General features: G+C 39.9%; 1 protein-coding gene across 3 annotated transcripts in view; it reads right to left on the bottom strand.

Annotated features, from left to right (window-relative positions):
* nrp2a (neuropilin 2a) overlaps positions 1–23302 on the bottom strand; it is a 199613-nt gene that overhangs the window by 117931 nt on the left and 58380 nt on the right. For 2 of the 3 annotated variants that reach the window (XM_062060193.1, XM_062060202.1), the window contains exon 3: positions 22974–23155. The exons of the other annotated variant lie outside the window; for it this stretch is intronic. In XM_062060193.1, the coding sequence (XP_061916177.1) occupies positions 22974–23155 (182 nt within the window). The remainder of the gene's footprint in view (positions 1–22973; positions 23156–23302) is intronic. 3 annotated transcript variants of the gene reach the window in all.

The raw sequence follows: 23302 nt of genomic DNA, 5'->3' as shown, positions 1-23302 counted from the left end.
AGGGTTCACTCTGTGCACTTTTTTAAATCCATCCACAATCTTTGCCTCTGTGGGCGGAGGCGGGACCACTGGCTTTCAAAATGAATTATTAATCTTACTTGTTCATTTACTGTTAATATCTGCTTACTTTCTCTTTTAACATGTTCTATCTACACTTCTGTTACAATGTAGTAATCATTTATTCTTCTGTTATTTGGATGCCTTACATTAGTTTTGGATGATACCACAAATTTGGGTATTGATCCGATACCAAGTAGTTACAGGATCATACATTGGTCATATTCAAAGTCCTCATGTGTCCAGGGACGTATTTCCTGAGTTTATAAACATAATTTAAATGTTAAAAAACGAAAGAAGATTTTGGGATGCTAAAAATCATCGATGTGATCATAGTAGTATCGATTAGATACGTTCCTGTACTTGGTATCATTACAGTGGATGTTAGGTGTAGATCCACTAATCGGATGGTGGTTGGGGGCGAAGGGTTGGGGGAACGGTACATTTAAGAGGTGGTATAGTACCGAATATGATTCATTAGTATCGCGGTACTATACTAATACCGGTATACCTTACAACCCTAGTATGGACACTGTGCTATTTGGCTGAGGACAGGGTTGACAGAGAGAGAAAAAAAGAGCCCCGCTATAGTGCCTTAAGTGAAAGGCACCGCAAAGTAACAAATATTAGGAGGAAAAAAAGAGGAGAACGAAACCAAATGTTTGGATATGGGAATAAAATTAAGATAATATAATAATAATAGTAAATACAATTTTATTTCTTCAAATGTCCCTAGTTTTCAAAGCTATTTCCTTACTTTTAGTCATGGATAAACTGTTTAAAAATGTTACAATTTTGAAAATAACTATTCAAATAAGATATTTCGTTTTTTTCTCACATAGAAAATCTTGTTTAAAGATTCCGCGACATCTCGGAGATGCCTAGTTTAATAATTGCAAGTTGTATAGTGCTTGTTTTCAGAATAAGATACTTTTTTCTATCTTGAAAAGTTCTGCCAATTTCTAGATATACGCAAATCTTAATTTAATATGATCTGTCCATGCAGCTACTGGTAGTAAATTTCACTAGTTTTTATTAATTTTTTTCCCGAAAATCTTATATTTTGACAGCTCTTTTTGGCAGCGAATGCAAAAGATAAGCCAATCAACACAGATGACCTAGCCAAATTTGTTGGAAAATCTGACCCAGTAACAAACTGCGTAAGATGTTTAACATGTGTTTACTTATTGAAGATAACTAAAAGTTCTTGACCTTCCAATTACAATGGTAAAAAATACTAATGAGAAATAAGTTTATTGTGCTACTTGCATTACTACTGTTGTTATTATTGATTACATTAGTGCTCGATTTGATCCTCCGCCCAAAAAATGCTTCCAATTTGTGGGACAATATATCGTTCAAAAACGTTTGTGATCTACCCAGGCTTACCTCAGATGACGCACATTTAAAATGCCATTGAACGAATGACTTCATATTAGGGTTGTACGGTATACCGGTATTAGTATAGTGCCGCGATACTAATGAAACATTTTCGGTATGATATCATCTCTGAAACTTACCGGTCCCACACCCCCCCGCACCAGCGTCGAAGTCACGTCATGTCATTGCTGGTTTACGAGCAGACGAGCATGTTCGGCAGCACACAATCACTGAGTATTTACAAGCAGACACAGTGTGTAGACAGAAAAGGGAGAACGAATGCATTTTGGCTTAAAAACTAACGATAAAGGTGAAGCTATAACACTGAAATGCCCTCAGGAAGAGTTGCTTTAAGACATGGCTACCTAGCTAGCGGCTAACGTCCAGCCCCAGTCGGCAGTGTTTTAGTTACTTCTAAATCACTAATCCTGGCCTCCATGGCGACAAATAAAGTACGTTTCTTACAAGTATCATCCCTGCAGGACGAGGAATAGCTAAACATGCTTCACTACACAACGTAGCTCACCGGCGTCAAAATGTAAACAAACACCATGGGTGGATCTACACCTAACATCCACTGTATTTATATCAAGTACAGGCGCGTATCTAGTCGATACTACTATTATTACGTCCATATTTTTTGGCATCACAACATCTTCTTTCCGTCCATCCATCCATTTCCTACCGCTTGTCCCTTTTGGGGTCGCGAGGGGTGCTGGAGCCTATCTCAGCTGCATTCGGGCTTCTTCCGTTTTTTTAAAATGTATATTATGTTTATAAACTCAGGAAATATGTCCCTGGACACATGAGGACTTTGAATATGACCAATGGATGGTCCTGTAACGACTTGGTATCAGATTGATACCCACATTTGTGGTATCATCCAAAACTAATGTAAAGTATTAAACAACAGAAGAATAAGGGATTATTACATTTTAACAGAAGCAGATAAGCAGATATTAACAGTAAATGAACAGGCAGATTAATAATTCATTTTCTACCACTTGTCCTTAATAATGTTGACAAAATAATAGAATGATAAATGACACAATATGTTACTTCATACCTCAGCAGACTAGTTAGGAGTCTTTGTTTGTTTACTTACTACTAAAAGACAAGTTGTTTAGTATGTTCACTATTTTATTTAAGGACTAAATTGCAATAAGAAACATATGTTTAATGTACCCGGATTTTTGGTTAAAATAAAGCCAATAATGCCATTTTTTGTGGTGCCCTTTATTTAGAAAAGTACCGAAAAGTACTGAAATAATTTTAGCACCGGTACCAAAATATTGAGATCGTTACAACACTACATCATATGAAATTTTACAGGCACATTCCTAAGAATATACCGGCAAATTTCCCCAGACATTGCACAGCATAAGCGCTAGGCTCTCTGCGACTCTCTGCGACTCTCAGTGTTGGGAAGATATGCAAACTTATGTGAAGTGAAGTGAATTACATTTATATAGCGCTTTTTCTCAAGTGACTCAAAGCGCTTTACATAGTGAAACCCAATATCTAAGTTACATTTAAACCAGTGTTTATATTATATTTATGTTAAATATGTTATTCTGCACATAAACAAATATTTTTGGAAATATTTCTTTTTCTCGTGACTTTGTTTTCGTAGAAAACATGCTCAAAATACAAGTCTGCCCGGAGCCCCAATTCAGCCAGAGGCGGCCATGTGTGTGTGTGTGTGTGTGTATGACAGCACCTCACTGTCTGTCAGACCCACTAACACAGTGGCCTTGTTTCTTACTGGGTCACAAATCAGCAGTCTGGAGTCGCACATTGGAAAACTTCAATACGAGCACAGCTTGACTCCATCGCCTCCAAACACATCACACTATGTATGTGTGTGTGTGTGTGTGTGTGCGTGCGTGGGTTCGCATTTACAGACGGTGTGCACCAACTGGTCGCTGTGCGCACGCCACACACAGTTCACGCACGTCTTTTGCCCGGGTATGCATGAGTGCCTTCTACTCTGGTTAGTGCTCATTAGTTCACGGTGTGTGAGCACGCCAAAAACAAGTCTTGGCACCTCCCCTTTCGTCGCCTGGCGGACACGTGTCCGACCAATGCAGAGGATGTACACTCACAAAGGGGAGGGGTCAGCGAGTTGCTGGGTAGGAAGTAAGCGCGAGTGCCTGGGGTTTATGGTAGTAGAATTGTCTCACATCAACTTATATATATCATATGGTATTAATACATATGCATATATTAATAAATATACAAATACAAATGTGATATACAAATAAATACATAATTTGAGGCCTGCAGTGCTCTCTGCTTTTTGTTCAGGGGAGTGTGTAGGTCACATTTATTTGTGCATCTGGTTTGTGGGAGGAATGTTTCATCGACACAAAAGCAAAAAAAGCGATCCACATATGTGTCATGATCCGTGGCCCGGATCAGGTTTTTGTTATATTCTGTTAGTTTTGGACTCCCTTAGTTCCTGTTTTGTGCACCCTTGAGTTTGTTTAAGTTACCATGGTTACTTATTATTTTCACCTGCCTCTGATTGGTGTTCGGGACACTCACCTGTTTCCCGAGCACTAAAGTTAAAGTTAAAAAGTTAAAGTACCAATGATTGTCACACACACTAGGTGTGGTGAAATTTGTCCTCTGCATTTGACCCATCCCCTTGATCACCCCCTGGGAGGTGAGGGGAGCAGTGGGCAGCAGCAGTGGCCACGCCCGGGAATCATTTTTGGTGATTTAACCCCCAATTCCAACCCTTGATGCTGAGTGCCAAGCAGGGAGGTAATGGGTCCCATTTTTATAGTCTTTGGTATGACTTGGCCGGGGTTTGAACTCACAACCTACCGATCTCAGGGCGGACACTCTAACCACTAGGCCACTGAGTCAGAGGCATTATTTAAGCCTGCCTTTGCCGGTCAGTCGGCCTGGCTTCATTGTTTGCTTCATGCCACAGTTACATGAGTATTCCTTATCTCTAGTCTATGCCAAGTGTTAGCTTTAGAATCCAGTGCGATCGGCACGTTATCCCTTCGGCTTTTTTTTTCTGGTTTTGTATTCTTTGATTTTTGAGGAATAAAATCATGTTCCTACCTGCACGCCTTGTCCGTCTGCAACCCGGGGGAACAAACCCTGCAGTAAGCTGCGACCCCCCCCGCCGTGACAATATGCAAATTCAATACAAATTCTAAAATCAAGCATATTTATATTCAAATCTCAAAAATATATTTACGAATACACGTTTATTTATACAAATTCTTGATTTATTTGTAAGTCACATTTTTATTTTTATACATTTTATTTGTATATATTTTCAAATCTCAAAAATATATTTACAAATACACGTTTATTTATACAAATTCTTGATTTATTTGTATGTCATTTTAATATTTATACATTTTATTTGTATATATTTTCAAATCTCAAAAATATATTTACAAATACACGTTTATTTATACAAATTCTTGATTTATTTGTATGTCATTTTAATATTTATACATTTTATTTGTATATATTTTCAAATCTCAAAAATGTATTTACAAATACAAGTTTATTTATACAAATTCTTGATTTATTTGTATGTCACATTTTTATATTTATACATTTTATTTGTATATATTTTCAAATCTCAAAAATATATTTACGAATACGCATTTATTTATACAAATAATTTATTTATTTGTATATCACATTTGTATTTGTATATGTATATTTATTAATATATGCATATGTATTAATATCATATTGATATATATAAGTTGATGTGAGACAATTCTACTACCATAGGAGTTTGTCGCTCCCGCCTCCCTCCGTCCATCCCTCCATCTCCCGTCCCAGTCTTGTCTTTTCTCACTTGCGATGTGCAGAGTCTGCACTCTCTCACTCCGTCTGCCGCTGTCTGGCGTCTCTCTGCTCCTCACATGCCGAGGGTTCAGATCGGCGCTCACCTTTCGTGTCTCCCGCGAATCAAACCGGCGTGTCTGACACGCATCGACCGCTCAGCACACATCCTTCATGTAACCCGGTCTGAGCTACACGATTCCATTGAAAAAAACAAAAAACAAAAAACAAAAACCAACTCAACCTCTCCCAAGGCGTTTGGTGTTAGGATATGTGCTGTGTGTGCAGAAGGGGGTGTTCTCAACAGGGGGTGGGGGTTGTGAATGAGTGAAAAAGCCACAATAACAAACTAACACACACAACAAGAGCACCGCAAACTAGAAAAGGGGACCACAAAAAAGAAAAACAACATTCTCGCCACGCCAGGGTCCACCACGCCCGGGCTCGTCAATGTGACGCCATCAAAAACAGACATTGCAGCCTCTGATGTGGGCCGTGGAATTCCACTGCATCACCAATTTTTTTGAACTGTTAATTATTTAAAAATAAAATGTCCAGTTATCCATCTTGTTTTCATGCTACATTTCTGAGTCTCATTCGCAAGTATTACACAGTAGACTTGCATGCAGTTGCAATTCCAAGATGTTAGATGGCAGTAGTTTATTTATATTCTTTTATGTGTAGAGATCACAGTCGCTACAGTTTAGCATGTTTTTTCCTAGAGCCAACACAAATCTTGGGGAAAAAAATATTTCAGATATGCTGCTCCACGGTCATGGAAAACCTTACAGAAGGATCAGAGGTTACCTGAGCTCTTCACTTTGGGGGAATTTCAGGCCCTTTTAAAGGATCGAGAAATTGTTTCGATAGGGCATTGTACTTGTTTTGAAGTTGTTTTTACCGAAATATTTTATACATTGTTTTGACCTATCACATGTTTTTATGTTAATATATGTAAGTAGTGTATTTTTTACTGCTGCTTTTGTTGTTCTTGTATGTATTTCTGTAACTTTGTCTTGCTGCCCTCTTGGCCAGGTCACTCCTGGAATACAGATTTTAATCTCAATGAGTTTTTACCAGGTTAGATAAAGGATATTGATTGATTGATTGATTGATTTACAGACTATGGTCAGGGCCGCGTTAATACCAATTACCCGGGCTGAAGACCAGGGGCCCCTACCCAATCAGGGACCCCCAAATTTGGCGACGAAATGCAATATTTGGTGTTCATGGCTGTCAATCACAAACAGCTCTGCTTTGTGTAGCGATTGTGTACTCTCTCTGGTTTTTTCCTGGTGGGGCGCCAACCCAGGTTGCCGGTATGAGAGGCGAGCGGGCTGACTACTGAGCTAAAAGCGCGGACAATCTCCCAGATCGCCAGCACTATTTCTGAAGTTGACTTCCTTCTGTTACAAAGAAGATGCATTCATGAATTAAATTATTTTTTAAATGGATATTTTTGCATTTTTGCTGCCTTTGTTGAGTATATTTATGATTTTTTTCTTCAAACTGTGTTTTTGGGACGGGGTGGAGTCTGTTTTTTTTTTTTGGGGGGTAGAGGGCATAACCTCCCTTAGGTTAAGGCGGCCCCGACTACGTTGTGTTGCCGAGCTATAAAAGTAGAGTTTGCCACAAATCTAAATGTGCCAGTCTGGTCTTAAGTTGAGCCCTACAAAGTGTTCATATAGTAAGTATTGTACTTATTACACACTAGCTGTTAGATTGTAACGTACATCTTATTTGCAGTGTCGGAACTGCCAATGTTAATCAGTAACATGTACTATAAATTAACATTGATTAACATTTGGGAAAATTAGAGCCTTACTTGACGTTCGAGCGTTTTTAATCTGGCGTACTTGCTTTGTTGGCATTGGAAATCGCATCATTACTTAGGCTATGTCTACACTAAGCCGGCTAACCCCTTGAACTAATAATTATTTAGCCTAAGCATCGTGTCAGCCACACTAATTCATTGTTTAATGTTCCCCTTCTTGGACAATTTTTTACAGGGGTAAGTGCGCCGTCTTTTTTTTAATCTCCGGCTCTTAGCTTTGTATGGAGTCATTGATCGTCTACAAACTGAGTTCGGAGAGGAAGTGACGCCAGAAAGACCGCGTCCCAGCAGACTGTCCGCCATGTATGTCGCGAACTCAACGTCTAGGTCCAGAGTATATAAAGTTACCAAACATGAATGGAGAATGAAGGTGAAGGCAAAAGAGTGAGGAGTGTCCTGACCAGATATCTAGATCCCAAGATTGATTGATGTCAAATGTTCTTTATCACATTGTTTACGTTCACGTGTCCATTAAATACTTGATTACTTTATGATGGCTCAGGTGTGATTCACTACAATAGGGCCCCACAGCACACTGGATTCCAGTTAACTCAAATACCACGACACTGGATATTGTTCAGATTAGTTCAATTTAAGAACTTGCACACAAAGCAACACTGGAGGTGACTATGACGTGCGCATTTTCCGCGCATGCGTACTAGGTCGCGTTGCGCCGACGGATGGAGGGGGAGGAGGGGGTCTTAAAGGACCATTGTGAGCGTGTGTGTGTGGACAAGGATAAGGTTAGGTGGGTTTTACCCTGGATAACCTTAGTGTAGAAGGGGCCTTAAGGGCAGTTTGGGTGAGTCTGCCTTAGTGATTGTTTCCTCGCCAAATGTTTGAGCCGGTGTTTAGTCTGCAACCGGACGTGACGTCACGAGCAACAAAGGTATCGAAATATGTTGTTGGATTTTACGCGAATCAAAAGTGTGGAAAATAATTTAACAATCGGGAATTCCGACCTTTTTCTCCCCTGTGGATGCTGATCATGCATCATTTCAACACTGCTTGTCATTGCAGCATGAGGATGAGTGCGGACAGGTGATGAAGGAGTAAACAATCAAGCGAATACAGCCAGCGCGGATGTAGAGGGGGTCGGCTTCCAATCAACGTGATGGCATCAGAAATACACACAGGGCCAATGTGGCTGGCGAGCAGGCGGGTGAGGACTGACAGAGGGTGGGCGGGTCCAGCCTCGGGCTGCGCTCCCGTCGAGACCCCTACGCATGTCACATCGGCGGTCACCGATGGTCACGGTGGAGACCCAATGCCCTCAAGTGCTCTCCGCCATTGCTTCAGCCCAGGATTGGCTGCGACGTGGGCCCCGCCGTTCCAGTAGAGTGGCTCGGGGGGCCGACCAGGAAAAGGGGGCTTTACTGGTAAAGTCTGCCCCCTGTAGCCGTGGTAACAGCATCAGCGGCACGTGACTGACTGAGGATGTATGACAAATGGATGGAGGTGTAGGGGGTGGGGGCGGGGGGGTTGTAGTCTAGGATGAATAAAGGGTTAAGCACGCATGAGTGGGAGTAAAGTAGGCCACAATAATATGGGGGAGGGGAGCGAGTTCATGCACTTTCACTGTAAAGCATTAAGGCATACATGTGAACAAATGTGTGCGTGTGTGTGTCGGAAGGATGTTTTTGGAGGCACATTTCCAAGAGTTGTGTCGGAGTTTGATAGATAGATGTGGAGCCAAAAGTCCACCACCGTCACTTCCTGGCAGGGAATGATGAGCATGCACACACACACACACACACACACAAACAAGTGTGCATGTTGACACAAACAATCCAATGTTCCCGGGGGTCGGTGCACTCATCGCTTACGTAAGAAGGTGAACCAAACACAAACAAGCCGGTAGTCAGTGTACTGAAACGAACACAAGCACAGATATGCTTCTCTGGTTCACACACACACACACACACACACACACACACACACACACACACACACACACACACACACACACACACACACACACACACACACACACACACACACGCACACACACACACACGACCCCCAAACGTATAAAATCCAAAACCAGATCAACATTGTGGGATCCCTACAAGTGAATGAGTCGGGGTTAGGATGGAAAGAGAGGTTCACACATACACACACACACACACACACACACACACACACACACACACACACACACACACACACACACACACACACACACACACACACACACACACACACACACACACACACACACACACACACACACACACACATTCTTGTATTTGTTACCTTCTCGAGACCTCCGAAAAATGCCGACCTCTTTAGGACCACCCTTTCTAGATATATATAAAGATGTGTATTTACAACAATAATAATGTATACATACTGTGCAAATATAAAAAATCTTGTTGTGAAAAACGAGTTGGAATTTCACAAGAAACACTTGGAATTTTGGCAGCGTTATAATAAAAGTCGTAATTTTACTCAACGCAAGTCAACATTTTACAAGAAAAACTGAACATTTGTGCAATATCGTGATAAAAGTTGGAATTTTACTCAATGACCGTCGCAGTTTTACAAGAAAGGCTTAACATTTTGACAATTTTATGAAAAGAGTCACAATTTTACTCAACAAAAGTCACAATTTTCATCGGAAAACTTTAAAATTTGGGAACATTATAATGATAATCGGAATTTTACTAGGCAAAATGATGACAAAAGTCATAATTTTACTCTAAAAATTTCACTATTTTACAAGAACATTAAAAAAATTGGCAATATTGTTATAAAAGTCAGAATTTTATATGTCACCATTTTGCATAAAAAAGTAATAATTTTACGAGAAAATATTGCAATATTACAGAAACAGAAAGAATATGAGAAATTGTTCCCAATTTTATAAGAAAAAAGTCGACATTGTGATAAAAAGACTGCTTTTAGTTAATTTATTTATTTTTAAATGTTTTGTTTGTAATTGGTTTGTAATCTTCATTATTTACTTCAAGATATTAAAGTATTTAATTAATTTTGGCCAAAGGGGGCGCTTTTCAATTTCTTACACACACTTGTTATTACATATGTTGACCAGAGGGGCAGCACTTCAAATTTTTACACACACTTGTTATTTCATATGTTGAGCAGAGGGGGATCACTTTTAAAACCAACACACAGTCAATTAGAAAAATCTCTCCTTTTTGGGACCACCCTAATTTTGATACATTTCACCACCAGGGGTGCAAATGAGACATTCTCTATTAGATGCAATGTTTTTTCCGTATTGGGACCATGATTTATGTCCTAACTTGTTCACCGCTCCTCATATGGAAGCTACTTTTCCTTGTTGATGTCTCAAGAAAGGTTGAAAATACAAGAACACACACACACACACACGCACGCACACACACACACACACACGGTTGTGTGCCGAGATCACCATCTTAACCAAGACCCACCCTTTAACAACACACACAAATACACACGCCCGCACATCAAAGAGCCCTCATACTGAGGAACCAAATCTTTTGATCAAATCAGTTAAACAGTTTAAAACACACTTGTGCCTCAAATATGAACATTTGGTACCGTCTCCCATTGAAAATATGCAGAAATTTTTCCATTTGATCAATGCCCGTGGGGATGATTTATATAAAAAACAAAAACAATATTACCTCTTTTCAACATGTCTCAAACAATTACAGTTTTTGTTACTGCAAGGCTGCCTTACATTTGCAACTTTTCAGACTTAGATGTACGTTTCAAACTTGTTCTACATGATGTGGAAGCCGTTTATCACAACTTTCATTTTCAAGCCACTCCGAAACCTTCTGAGACTTGGTATCGCCACAAGACCTTTTGAATAGAATAGAATAGAATAGAAAGTACTTTATTGATTCCTGGGGGAAATTCAGCACCACACTTCGCTCACAATTAGAGATGTCCGATAATATCGGCCTGACGATATTATCGATTGATAAATGCTTTCAAATTTAATATCGGAAATTATCGGTTTTATATTATCGGTATCGGGTTTTTTTAATTAATTTATTTATTTATTTTTAAATAAATCAACATAAAAAACACAAGATACACTTACAATTAGTGCACCAACCCAAAAAACCTCCCTCCCCCATTTACACTCATTCACACAAAAGGGTTGTTTCTTTCTGCTATTAATATTCTGGTTCCTACATTATATATTAATATATATCAATACAGTCTGCAAGGGATACAGTCCGTAAGCACACATGATTGTGCGTGCTGCTGGTCCACTAATAGTACTAACCTTTAACAGTTAATTTTACTCATTTTCATGAATTACTAGTTTCTATGTAACTGTTTTTATATTGTTTTACTTTCTTTTTTATTCAAGAAAATGTTTGTAATTTATTTTTTATCTTTTTTAAAAAAAAGGACCTTATCTTCACCATACCTGGTTGTCCAAATTAGGCTTAATAATGTGTTAATTCCACGACTGTATATATCGGTATCGGTTGATATTGGTACTTAAGAGTTGGACAATATCGGAATATCGGATATCGGCAAAAAAGCCATTATCGGACATCCCTACTCACAATAGACAATAAATACTATACAGCATTATTCACATGTGAGTAATATAAATATATCATACATATATTCTACATTTAAGTGCAGTCAAGAAGGAACATATGCATTATACAATATTAACTACTTGGCCCCTACTATGCCCTATTGTGAATCTGTTAATATTTATGTGCTTATTTGTACAAACAAGTGTATGAGTTTCTGCATATAATCACCTGATTATCAAAATAGATGTTAAAATTGAACTTAGTCAAAAATTTACAAATTAAATTTACTGACGCCTTTTGAGGTGTATGACAAATTTCGCCTTTTCTTAATTAAGGCAGTCAGAACGTGTTTTTATGATGTAATAATTGAGAACATGGATTAGGGCTGCAACGATTAGTCGACATTATCGACAATAAAATCGCCGATAACTATATTTGCAGACAATAGTCGTGACGTCATCACTCGTGTTAGTCCGAGCGGAAGTGGGTCACTCGCCAAGTGCTCAATCAATCAATCAATCAATCAATCAATGTTTACTTATATAGCCCTAAATCACGAGTGTCTCAAAGGGCTGCACAAGCCACAACGACATCCTCGGCTCAGACCCCACATCAGGGCAAGAAAAAACTCAACCCAATGGGATAACAACGAGAAACCTTGGAGGGGACCGCAGATGTGGGGACCCCCCCCCGGGCGACCGGTGCAATGGACGTCGAGTGGATCTAGCATACTATTGTGAGAGTCCAGTCCATAGTGGATCTAACTTAATAGTGACAGTCCAGTCCATAGTGGATCTAACATAATAGTGAGAGTCCAGTCCATAGTGGATCTAACATAGTAGTGACAGTCCAGTCCATAGAGGATCTAACATAATAGTGAGAGTCCAGTCCATAGTGGGGCCATGATAAAAAAAACAATGTTTATCAACAGACACAAAATTACCGAAAATTGGTACTGTTGAGTACCTTTAGCGATTTACAGTAGGGCTGCAACAACTAATCGATTAAATTCGATTATAAAAATAGTTGGCGATTAATTTAGTCATCGATTCGTTGGATCTATGCTATGCGCAGAGGCATTAAAAGATTTTTTTTAAATTTATTTTTATTTTTTTTAATAAACCTTTATTTATAAACTGCAACATGTACAAACAGCTGAGAAACAATCGAAATAAGTATGGTGCCAGTATGCTGTTTTTCCCCCCAATAAAATACTGGAAAGGATAGAAATGTAGTTTGTCTCTTTTATCCGATTATTAATCGATCAATCGAAGTAATAATCGACATATTAATCGATTATCAAATGAATCGTTAGTTGCAGCCCTAATTTCCAGGTATTGGGAATTGGTACCATATCAGTTCAAATGTGAACGGTACCCATTCCTCGTGCTGAAGAACTATATTTACATCTTTTCCTCCCAGTATTGCGCACGTTCTGATAATTAGCATATATTCTGCAAATTTATGAAGACAGACAGGCTAAGAGAAATTTATCTGCGCACAAGTTTAGTAGATCAGCTTTGCGTGCGCTATCCAGACTTCAAAACTATGCAAACTTTTAGTAGATCAGGCCATTTGTGTATGCGCTAGGGAACCACGCAGACCAATCAAACAAAGCGGATTTGAGCTGCCAAGTGTGTCCAAGACTTAACCTTCATGTTTGATCCACAGGGAGTCACCCACGTGCTGACCAAACAGTGTGGGCGGGAAGCGTTTCCACAGACGTGGAAGGAGATTTTCACAAGAAAGTTCTAAAGTGAAGTGAAGTGAATTACATTTATATAGCGCTTTTTCTCAAGTGACTCAAAGCGCTTTACATTGTGAAACCCAATATCTAAGTTACATTTAAACCAGTGTGGGTGGCACTGGGAGCAGGTGGGTAAAGTGTCTTGCCCAAGGACACAACGGCAGTGACTGGGATGGCGGAAGCGGGGATCGAACCTGCAACCCTCAAGTTGCTGGCACGGCCGCTCTACCAACCGAGCTATACCGTCCCTTAGTGATATATCAGATGTATCAGATTGTAGGTGGGTTTATTTTGTACCCTTCGCATTCATATTTCACTGTTTGTTGCATTTTTGTTGCGTTTCACTTTATTGTAAAATATATTGATCGAAAAGGGGCGTGAGGTTCATATTTTGTCAATATTCAGTGTTTTATCGTTCATAGAAACATGTACAATTCCATTACGTTTTCTAAGGCGGTCTGTCATCAAATCAAATCAAATCAACTTTATTTATAAAGCACATTTAAAATTTACCACAGGGGTAGCCAAAGTGCTGTACAATGGGCAGGTTAAAAGATAATACGAGAACCGAGCAAACACAACACAACACAAAAAAATAAAAATAAATAAAACATAAAAACACAAAAACAGGTTCACAGCAGGTGTATTATGGGGCGCCATTGCAGGATGGATATCACTCAGTGTTAAAAGCCATGGAATAAAAGTATGTTTTTAAGAGAGATTTAAAAACAGGAAGAGAGGAGGCTTGTCTAACACTAAGAGGTAGGTCGTTCCAGAGCTTGGGAGCAGCAGCGGCGAAAGCTCTGTCACCTCTAAGCTTCAGCCTTGTGTCTGGCACCGTCAGTAGCAGCTGTAGCAGTAGCAGTCATCACATTTTTAGCATTCAATAAAATACATTATTGTGAGGTTTTGTATTATGGTTCCTAAAAATAGATATACCGGCCCCCAGACACATTTTTTTCTCTAAATGTGGCCCCCAAGTCAAAATAATTGCCCAGGCCTGACTTAACTGGTAGAAGGGGGGCGTGTCTCCATGCAGCTCAGAGCCAAAACTATCAATCAATCAATCAATCAATGTTTATTTATATAGCCCCAAATCACAAGTGTCTCAAAGAAAACTACCCTCCCAGACTAATCGCAACACAGTCGGTGAGGTCTGGGAGGACGCTGCGGAGTCTGAGACTGTTGGCCAAGAGGAGAAGAATGCAGATTTACCCTGTGCACAACTTAAGTATTCAATTAAAACAAACCCCACTGGGATACCTAAAAATATAATGCTTGTGTTACTTAAAGTAGCATGAAAAAAACAAGTGTAATCACCTAAAGTAATTGAAACACAATTATTTTCACTCTTGTGAATAAACACGCCAGTTGGGATCTGTGTGCTTGTTTGTCGCCTCATCTTCCTGCTGGAAGACAAACACCTATAATGACGAGCGTGCGCCGCAGTGGTCCCAATTAACACACGCCCTCAATCATTATCATCATCCCAGCTCTTCATCGCCAGTCGTCCTTTTGTTATTTTGTCTCCTGTCACCCCAATCATTTTCCCACCACCTCTGTCGGTCTCCTACCCCGTGAATAAACACACGTGCATTTATCACGCCGCCCACGCCGAGGCAGACACACGTGCACGGCGCCGAGTGGAACCACCCACACAGGCAGCACGCAAGACGCCTACGTGCGCTCGCAAGTGACACACATCTCTTAAGCCCGGCAAATTTATGCCACAATCTTGCTAAAACCATGGAAACGCTATCTGCCGTGTAGCAGCCTGCCATGCATACAGCCGTACGAGACCTGTAGGGGGGGCCACAGTAACTGGGTCATGGGCAGCGTAAGGCATAGCGTTGTGACGAAATACAGCGTTCCCTGGCCACTTTGCGGTTCAATTACGACGGTCTCAGTGCATCGTATATTTTTAAACAGTACCGTATTTTTAGAAACGTCTGGAGTAGAGGAGGTTGAGTAAAAAAAAGTTTCTCCCAGACTAGGCACCAATGGGGGGGGGATCCATCTGGGGCCAGAAAAAAACCTCAATATCTACGATGAGCACACATACACATGTTACGACAAAGAAACCACAAGACTTGCAACAGGAGGGGATCGACGGGGGACTCTGGAGGAAAAGCTGCAGCCCTTCTGGCACTGCTCCAGCCGTCCGTCGCCCTTAAGGACTTAAGCGGTGGCAAAGGTGTATACAGCTCAGTGGCCTTGTGGTTAGAGTGTCCGCCCTGAGACTAGGAGGTTGTGAGTTCAAACCCCGGCCGAGACATACCAAACACTACAAAAAATGGGACCCATTGCCTCCCTGCTTGGCACTCAGCATGAAGGGTTGGAATTGGGGGTTAAATCACCAAATGATTCCAGAGCGCGGCACACGCTGCTGCTCACTGCTCCCCTCACCTCCCAAGGGGTGAACACACCCCTTTAGGTCCTCACCTTTTTGCCACTGTGATTTATGTCATGATCCGTGGTCTGGATCATGTTTTTGTTATGTTCTGTTAGTTTTGGACTCTTTTAGTTCCTGTTTGACACCTGAGTTTGTTTTAGTTACCATGGCTACTTATGATTTTCACCTGCCTCTGGTGTTCGGGACGCGCACCTGCTGCTAATCAAGTATTTAAGCCTGCCTTTGCCAGTCAGTCGGCCTGGCGTCATTAGTTGCCTGGACTACGTAAGTCTTAGTTGTTTTATGCCGTCGTTTCGTATTGGTTTCATGCCACAGTTTCGTGTTTGTTCTATGCCATAGTTAATGCTAGTTGTTTCATGCCACAGTTTCGTGTTTGTTTCATGCCACAGTTTCGTGAGGTTCATGTCTATAGTTTCATGTCCTAAGTTTTTGCCTTAGCTTCCGCATCCGATAGGCACGCTTGCCTTCGGGTTGTTTTCTGTTTTGTACCTCGTTGATTGTTTCGTAAAATTAAATCATGTTCCTACCTGCAAGTCCTGTCCAGAGTCGTCCGTTTGTCTTCCTGGGAGAACGACAAGCGAAAACCCCGTCGTGACAATTTATGTATCTGAGGTTGTTTCTTTAGCTTGTTTACTTCAAATGCAGTCAGTAGTCATTTGATCAGCTTCTTCAGATACACTGGTGGGGTTCCTCAAGGTTCTATTTTAGGTTCTATTCAACCGGTGGCCCGCGAGTTCAGTTCAAAAACATGTGAGAGATTCACATTTTTGCAGCAGATTCTTCAAAACACTAGAGTACTGTCATTGGGGCGATAGAATGTTCTTAAAAACAGCAAAGCTCTACTGTAACTCTGACAAAATACATATACCAAAATCGAATGTCTACTGTAGAGGACGCTGGTCCTCCGGAATATACAAAATAAGACTAATTGTGAAGGGAGAAACCCGGCCCCCCGTTTGATTGATTGATTGATTGAAACTTTTATTAGTTGATTGCACAGTACAGTACATATTCCGTACAATTGACCACTAAATGGTAACACCCGAATAAGTTTTTCAACTTGTTTAAGTCGGGGTCTACTTAAATAAATTCAATCCCTACCCTGAGGAAGATGTTTACCATTGGAGAAAAGGTGAAACCTCCTCATTGCTATGCTAAAAGAAGGTAGCATAGCTACAAGCTACTATCTAATAGCTGCCATTACAAAACCTATTAATCAATCATCTCAAGACAATCTCTCAAAACCTGCTAGAGACTACCAAAGACTATAAAGACTGTACAGACTATAAAAATGGGACCCATTGCCTCCCTGCTTGGCACTCAGCATCAGGGTTGGAATTGGGGGTTAAATCACCAAAATGATTCCCGAGCGCGGCCACCGCTGCTGCTCACTGCTCCCCTCACATCCCAGGGGGTGGAACAAGGGGATGGGTCAAATGCAGAGGGTAAATTCCCCACACCTAGTGTGTGTGTGACTACCAGTGGTACTTTAACTTTAACTTTAATCCGTTCCTGTTAAGAAGAAAGAAAAGACTATGAGGATGACGGCAACAGTGTCCTTTAAAAAGACTCTGCCATATACTCTTTGTTCCTCACTTGGATGCAGTCACCGAGGCACCGCCACCTGCCCTCACCTTCACCTGCCGCTAATTATTTAGCGCTGTCATTAGTGAGTGAAAATCCTTTTCAAACTCCTACTCCTTAGTGTTAGCAGCACTGAGACCCATTCTGTCGGATGGGGACAAAAAATGTGCTTATAAGCTTGTCTTATTAAATCGGCTTATTAGCTCATTTAGCTTATTAGCGTTCAAAAGAGCCTACAAGCATACTTATACTCCAAATGTTTCAATGACAGTTTCACATTTACTTTGGGGATTGCTCTTTTCTGGGTTTTAGCCCCAAAATCCCAAATAACTAATGGGTAGGGTTGTACGGTAGTACCGCGATACTAATGAATCATGTTCGGCACTATACCGCCTCTGAAAAGTACCGGTCCCGCACCCCCCTGCGTCCCCTTCGTCGTCATATTGCTGGTTTTTACGAGCAGAGGAGCATGTTCGGCAGCGCACAATCACAGAGTACTTACAAGCAGACACAGTGTGTAGACGGAAAAGGGAGAACGGACGCATTTTGGCTTAAAAACTAACGATAAAGGTGAAGTTATAACACTGAAACACCCTCAGGAAGAGGTGCTTTAAGACATGGCTAGCTAGCTAGCGGCTAACGTCTATCCGCCGTCGGCAGTGTTTTAACTACTTCTAAATCACTAATCCTCGCCTCCATGGCGACAAATAAAGTAAGTTTCTTACAAGTATCATCCCTGCAGGACGAGGAATAGCTAAACATGCTTCACTACACACCGTAGCTCACCGGCATCAAAATGTAAACAAACGCCATTGGTGGATCTACACCTAACATCTACTGTAATGATATCAAGTACAGGACCGTATCTAGTTGATAATACTATGGCATCACAACATCTTCTTTCGTTTTAAAAAAATTAATATTATGTTTATAAACTCAGGAAATACGACCATGGACCATGAGGACTTTGAATATGACCAATGTATGATCCTGTAATGACTTGGTATCGGATTGATACCCAAATTTGTGCAAAACTAATGTAAAGCATCCAAACAGAAGAATAAGTGATTATTACATTTGAACAGAAGTGTAGATAGAACATGTTAAAACAGAAAGTTCTGCAGACAATGACAGTAAATGAACAAGTAGATTAATAATTAATTTTCTACCACTTGTACTTAATAATTTTGACAAAATAATAGAATGGAAAATGACACAATATGTTACTGCATACATCAGCAGATTAAATTAGGAGCCTTTGTTTGTTTACTTACTACTAAAAGACAAGTTGTCTTGTATGTTCACTATTTGATTTAAGGACAAACTTGCAATAAGAAACATATGTTTAATGTACTGTAAGATTTTTTGTTAATATAAAGCCAATAATGCAATTTTTTGTGGTCACCTTTATTTAGAAAAGTACAGAAAAGTACTAAAAAGTATCAAAATAATTTATTTTACCAAAATATTGGTAACGGGACAACACTACTAAGGGGATCACTTTATTGTGGCCTAAAACCCATCAACAGCAGTGCTCAGTTCCAACACCGTACAGCTTCAATTTACTACCTCTGAACCATCTCCACACACCTACGTCAGCACAAAACACACACAGGTCATCACATTACGCATGCGACGTGTTCATTACGTCCCACAGCCACGATTCTATGCGTCCGTAACACTATAATCACTATAATTACATTTAAGAAGTACTAATTATGTTACTAATTCAATTACTTTTAGGGGAAAATAACTAATAACTATGATGAATGCCTTTTGAAAGTAATTTGCGCAACAATGATCAATGCCGCTCTCCTGGAAAGCTTAAAAAGTAGAAAAAGTGATAAGGAATTTGGTCTATTGAAGTTTTTTTTCCGCCCCAGACATGTTTGAAGAGGTGATATCTGGCTCAAGTGGAACCCACTACAACGTTGTAAAGTCAAATCAACTCAATTGAGCATAAATCCTTCAGCTGCCTCAAGGCCACTTGACCATTTTGCACGCGCACACACACACACACACACACACACACACACACACACACACACACACACACACACACACACACAAACACACACACACACACACACACACACACACAACAACCCCGCCTTTAAATTGCACTTCACCTTGTGCACTTCAGCGGCCTCCAGAAAATTCCATTTTGGCTCACGCTCATCCCCATCAATCTCCTCGCCTCGGCCTTTACCCGTAAAACCTTTGACCCGAGGTCCGAGCGTCGCATTCCCACCCGCCTCCCAATGCAGGCGCTCAACCCCGCTCGTCACCCGAGAGGAAGTGGATTTCACTCCAATTAAGCAAGCATTTCTTTCACAGTTTAGGGAGCTTTAAGGTCATAAATAAAAGCCTTTTTGGAAACGTGTGTTTTCTGCAGGCTGGGCTTCCTAGGTTGATGTATTTGTGAGCGGAGTCCTGGGCAACGCCAGGTTGATCGATCCTTGGTTCTGACCATTAACTCAGAGCAAAAAAGAGGACGAGACTACGCAAAATCATTAAAAAATCATAAATTATACATAATTATGTCCACTTGTGTGAATGTTTATGCCCTCGAACGGGGGTCAACAACCCGCGGCTCTCGAGCCGCATGCGACTCTTTAGTGCCGCCCTAGTGGCTCCCTGCTGCATTTTTAAAAAAGGATTAAAAATGGAAAAAGATGGGGGGAAATTAGGGATGTCCGATAATGGCTTATTGCCGATATCCCGATATTGTCCAACTCTTTAATTACCGATACCGATATCAACCGATACCGATATATACAGTCGTGGAATTAACACATTATTATGCCTAATTTGGACAACCAGGTATGGTGAAGATAAGGTCCTTTTTTTAAAAATTAATAAAATAAAATAAGATAAATAAATTAAAAACATTTTCTTGAATAAAAAAGAAAGTAAAACAATATAAAAACAGTTACATAGAAACTAGTAATTAATGAAAATGAGTAAAATTAACTGTTAAAGGTTAGTACTATTAGTGGACCAGCAGCATGCACAATCATGTGTGCTTACGGACTGTATCCCTTGCAGACTGTATTGATATATATTGATATATAATGTAGGAACCAGAATATTAATAACAGAAATAAACTGCCCTTTTGTGTGAATGAGTGTAAATGGGGGAGGGAGGTTTTTTGGGTTGGTGCACTAATTGTAAGTGTATCTTGTGTTTTTTATGTTGATTTAATAAAAAAAAACAAAAAAAAACGATACCGATAATAAAAAAAACGATACCGATAATTTCCGATATTACATTTTAAAGCATTTATCGGCCGATAATATCGGTGTTTTAGTATGTTTTTTGTTTGGAGGGCAAAGATGACAGAAACCTTCCCAATTGTTAGAAAGCCCACTTTTTTAATATGTTTGTGTGTATGCTTCACTGATGACAGTATTTGGTGAACATCGTTTTGTCCTACTAATTTCGGCGGTTCTTGAACTCACCATAGTGTGGACTGTGATGCAACAGTTTGTTTACATGTAAAATCTTCCGCACTTTTTGTGTCTCATTTTGTCCACCAAATTTTTTATACTGTGCGTGAATGTACAAAGGTGAGCTTTGTTGATGTTATTGACTTTTTGGAGTACAATTTTATTAAAACAAAACCAATTTATAATAAGTCATGTTAAAAGTTATCAGGGCTGTTTGTTTGTCTAATGTAGAAAATCATATAAGTGGTACCCAATGTTATTCAAAAAGTATACATTTTGAATCGAGAACCGTTTTGAATCATAAATCGATTCTGAATCAAATCGTTACCCTAATAATCGAATCGAATAGTGTGGTGCCCAAAGATTCACAGCCCTAACTACCTGATTCATTTTCAATAGTAGAAAAATATTCATATAGAGAACTTGTTTGTGAAATGTTAGTCACCTGGACACTATAGGTAGGTCCTTTAAACCAGTGGTCCCCAACCTTTTTTTGCACCACGGACCGGTTTAATGTAGGCATTATTTCCAGGGACTGGCTTTCCACTTGTGCCAGATAAATACAGCAAAATTAAGTGCATGAAAAATACAATTCACTATAATGCTGAATTAGTGTTTCTTTGCAAGGAGATGCAGATGGAAATCAGCCTTTGGCTACAATCTGTCACTTTTCTATTTAATATTTTCATTGATGTGCATTGTATCATGTCACAAATGTATAACAAATGGCAACTTCCTATGAGGAGTTTTATTGTACATCTATAAACAAGCTCACTGGTATGGCTAGTGCACAGGTGTCAAACTCAAGGCCCGCGGGCCAGATCTGGCCCTCCACACCGTTTAATATGGCCCGCAAAAGCCTGGAAATAATGTGTCAATAAAATACCTTATATATTTTCTTTCTTTACTTTCTTATTTTCTTACTAAAGGCATTAGGTTTTTTTTTTCTAGTTTGACAGGGATAAAAATAGTGTCCAATATTGCGACAATATTATATTATCTAACTTTGTTGGTCAAAATCCAAATAAATACTTAAATATCTGCTTAACTTATGATTTCGAAGCAAGTTATCCATCAAATTGTACACTATAAAAATGACCAATAGATTTTACTGTAAAATTTAGGGAGATTTTTACAGCATATTACTGTGAGTTGAAAAAAAAACCGACCAATGTTTGTTTTTTTACAGTAAAATTCTGTCGACTGAGATGTCAGATTTTTTGTTTTTTACTGTAAAATCCACAGTTGATGATTTTATGGTACCACATTTTATTATGGTAAAAAATTGGCAGCTGAGTTGCCAAAATAAAATTAAACAGCGGCACTGTATTTTTATTTACAATATGTTGTAAAAATGCATCCATCCATCCATTTTCTACCGCTTGTCCCTTTTGGGGTCGCGGGGGGTGCTGGAGCCTATCTCAGCTGCATTCGAGCGGACGGCGGGGTACACCCTGGACAAGTCGCCACCTCATCGCAGGGCCAACACAGATAGACAGACAACATTCACTAACTTAATACTATTCATGCTGACTGAGCATTTGTCTCTTTACCACTATTACAACATTGGTTCTGTTGCTACTACATACAATAAATGATGCTACATACATATGCTACATGTTCCTTTCCACTTTCTTGAACTGAAAATGATTATTACATTTAGAAAATTAAGTAATATTTTCATATTTTGGACATAACATTCAATATTGGGTTAGTTATGTAGGCTAGTTAGTAATAATTTAAAAAACACCACATATTTTACAGTAAAAGTTTGGCAACTTTTTTTCTGTAAAAAACAGTGGTAAAATCCGCAGATTTTTTTTAATCTTTATTTTTTTTAAATATTTAAATTCATAGGCAAATTCATTAATTATTTACTGTTACAAGCGGCCCTCTCATGGAAGCCATGACTGCGGTGTGGCCCTCAATGAAAACAAGTTTGACACCCCTGGTCTAGTTGGACAGGCCAAAGTTAAGTTGGAGAAAATGCAGTCTTTTATAAATTATTTAATGTTTCTCTGCAGCCCGGTAGCAAATGCGTCACAGACCGGTACCGGTCCCCAGACCGGTGGTTGGGGACCACTGCTTTAAACGACCACTCGCTGCAGCCACAAGAAATTGAAGAAATCCATCACATGCATATACTCTCTGCAGCCGACCCCTCACCTGTTTTGAAGATTTCGTAGCGTAGGGAGAAGCCAGCTCCTTGGTGGGCGTAGTCCGACACAAATCGTATCTGCAGGGAGGGACCTGATGAGATAATCGGCGCTGGGGCGATGTTGCTGCAGTGACGACCCAAGACGTCTGCATTTTCCGAAGTCCCATCACGGATCTCGATGAAGTCGTACCTGATTTGAAAAGGAGGGGGTAAAAAAAAAGGGAAAACATAAGCGGTTTAAAGTATTCCTGACATCAGGGACACAGCAGGAAGGCATTAAGGATGTGAAGGAGATGAGCGAGCTTGGCGGGTCAGCTCGGGGTTACGCAATGAAGAG

Source organism: Entelurus aequoreus, linkage group LG01, assembly GCF_033978785.1.
Source record: "Entelurus aequoreus isolate RoL-2023_Sb linkage group LG01, RoL_Eaeq_v1.1, whole genome shotgun sequence".
Taxonomy (NCBI): Eukaryota; Metazoa; Chordata; class Actinopteri; order Syngnathiformes; family Syngnathidae; genus Entelurus; species Entelurus aequoreus.
This window is presented reverse-complemented; position numbering and strand designations above follow the sequence as displayed.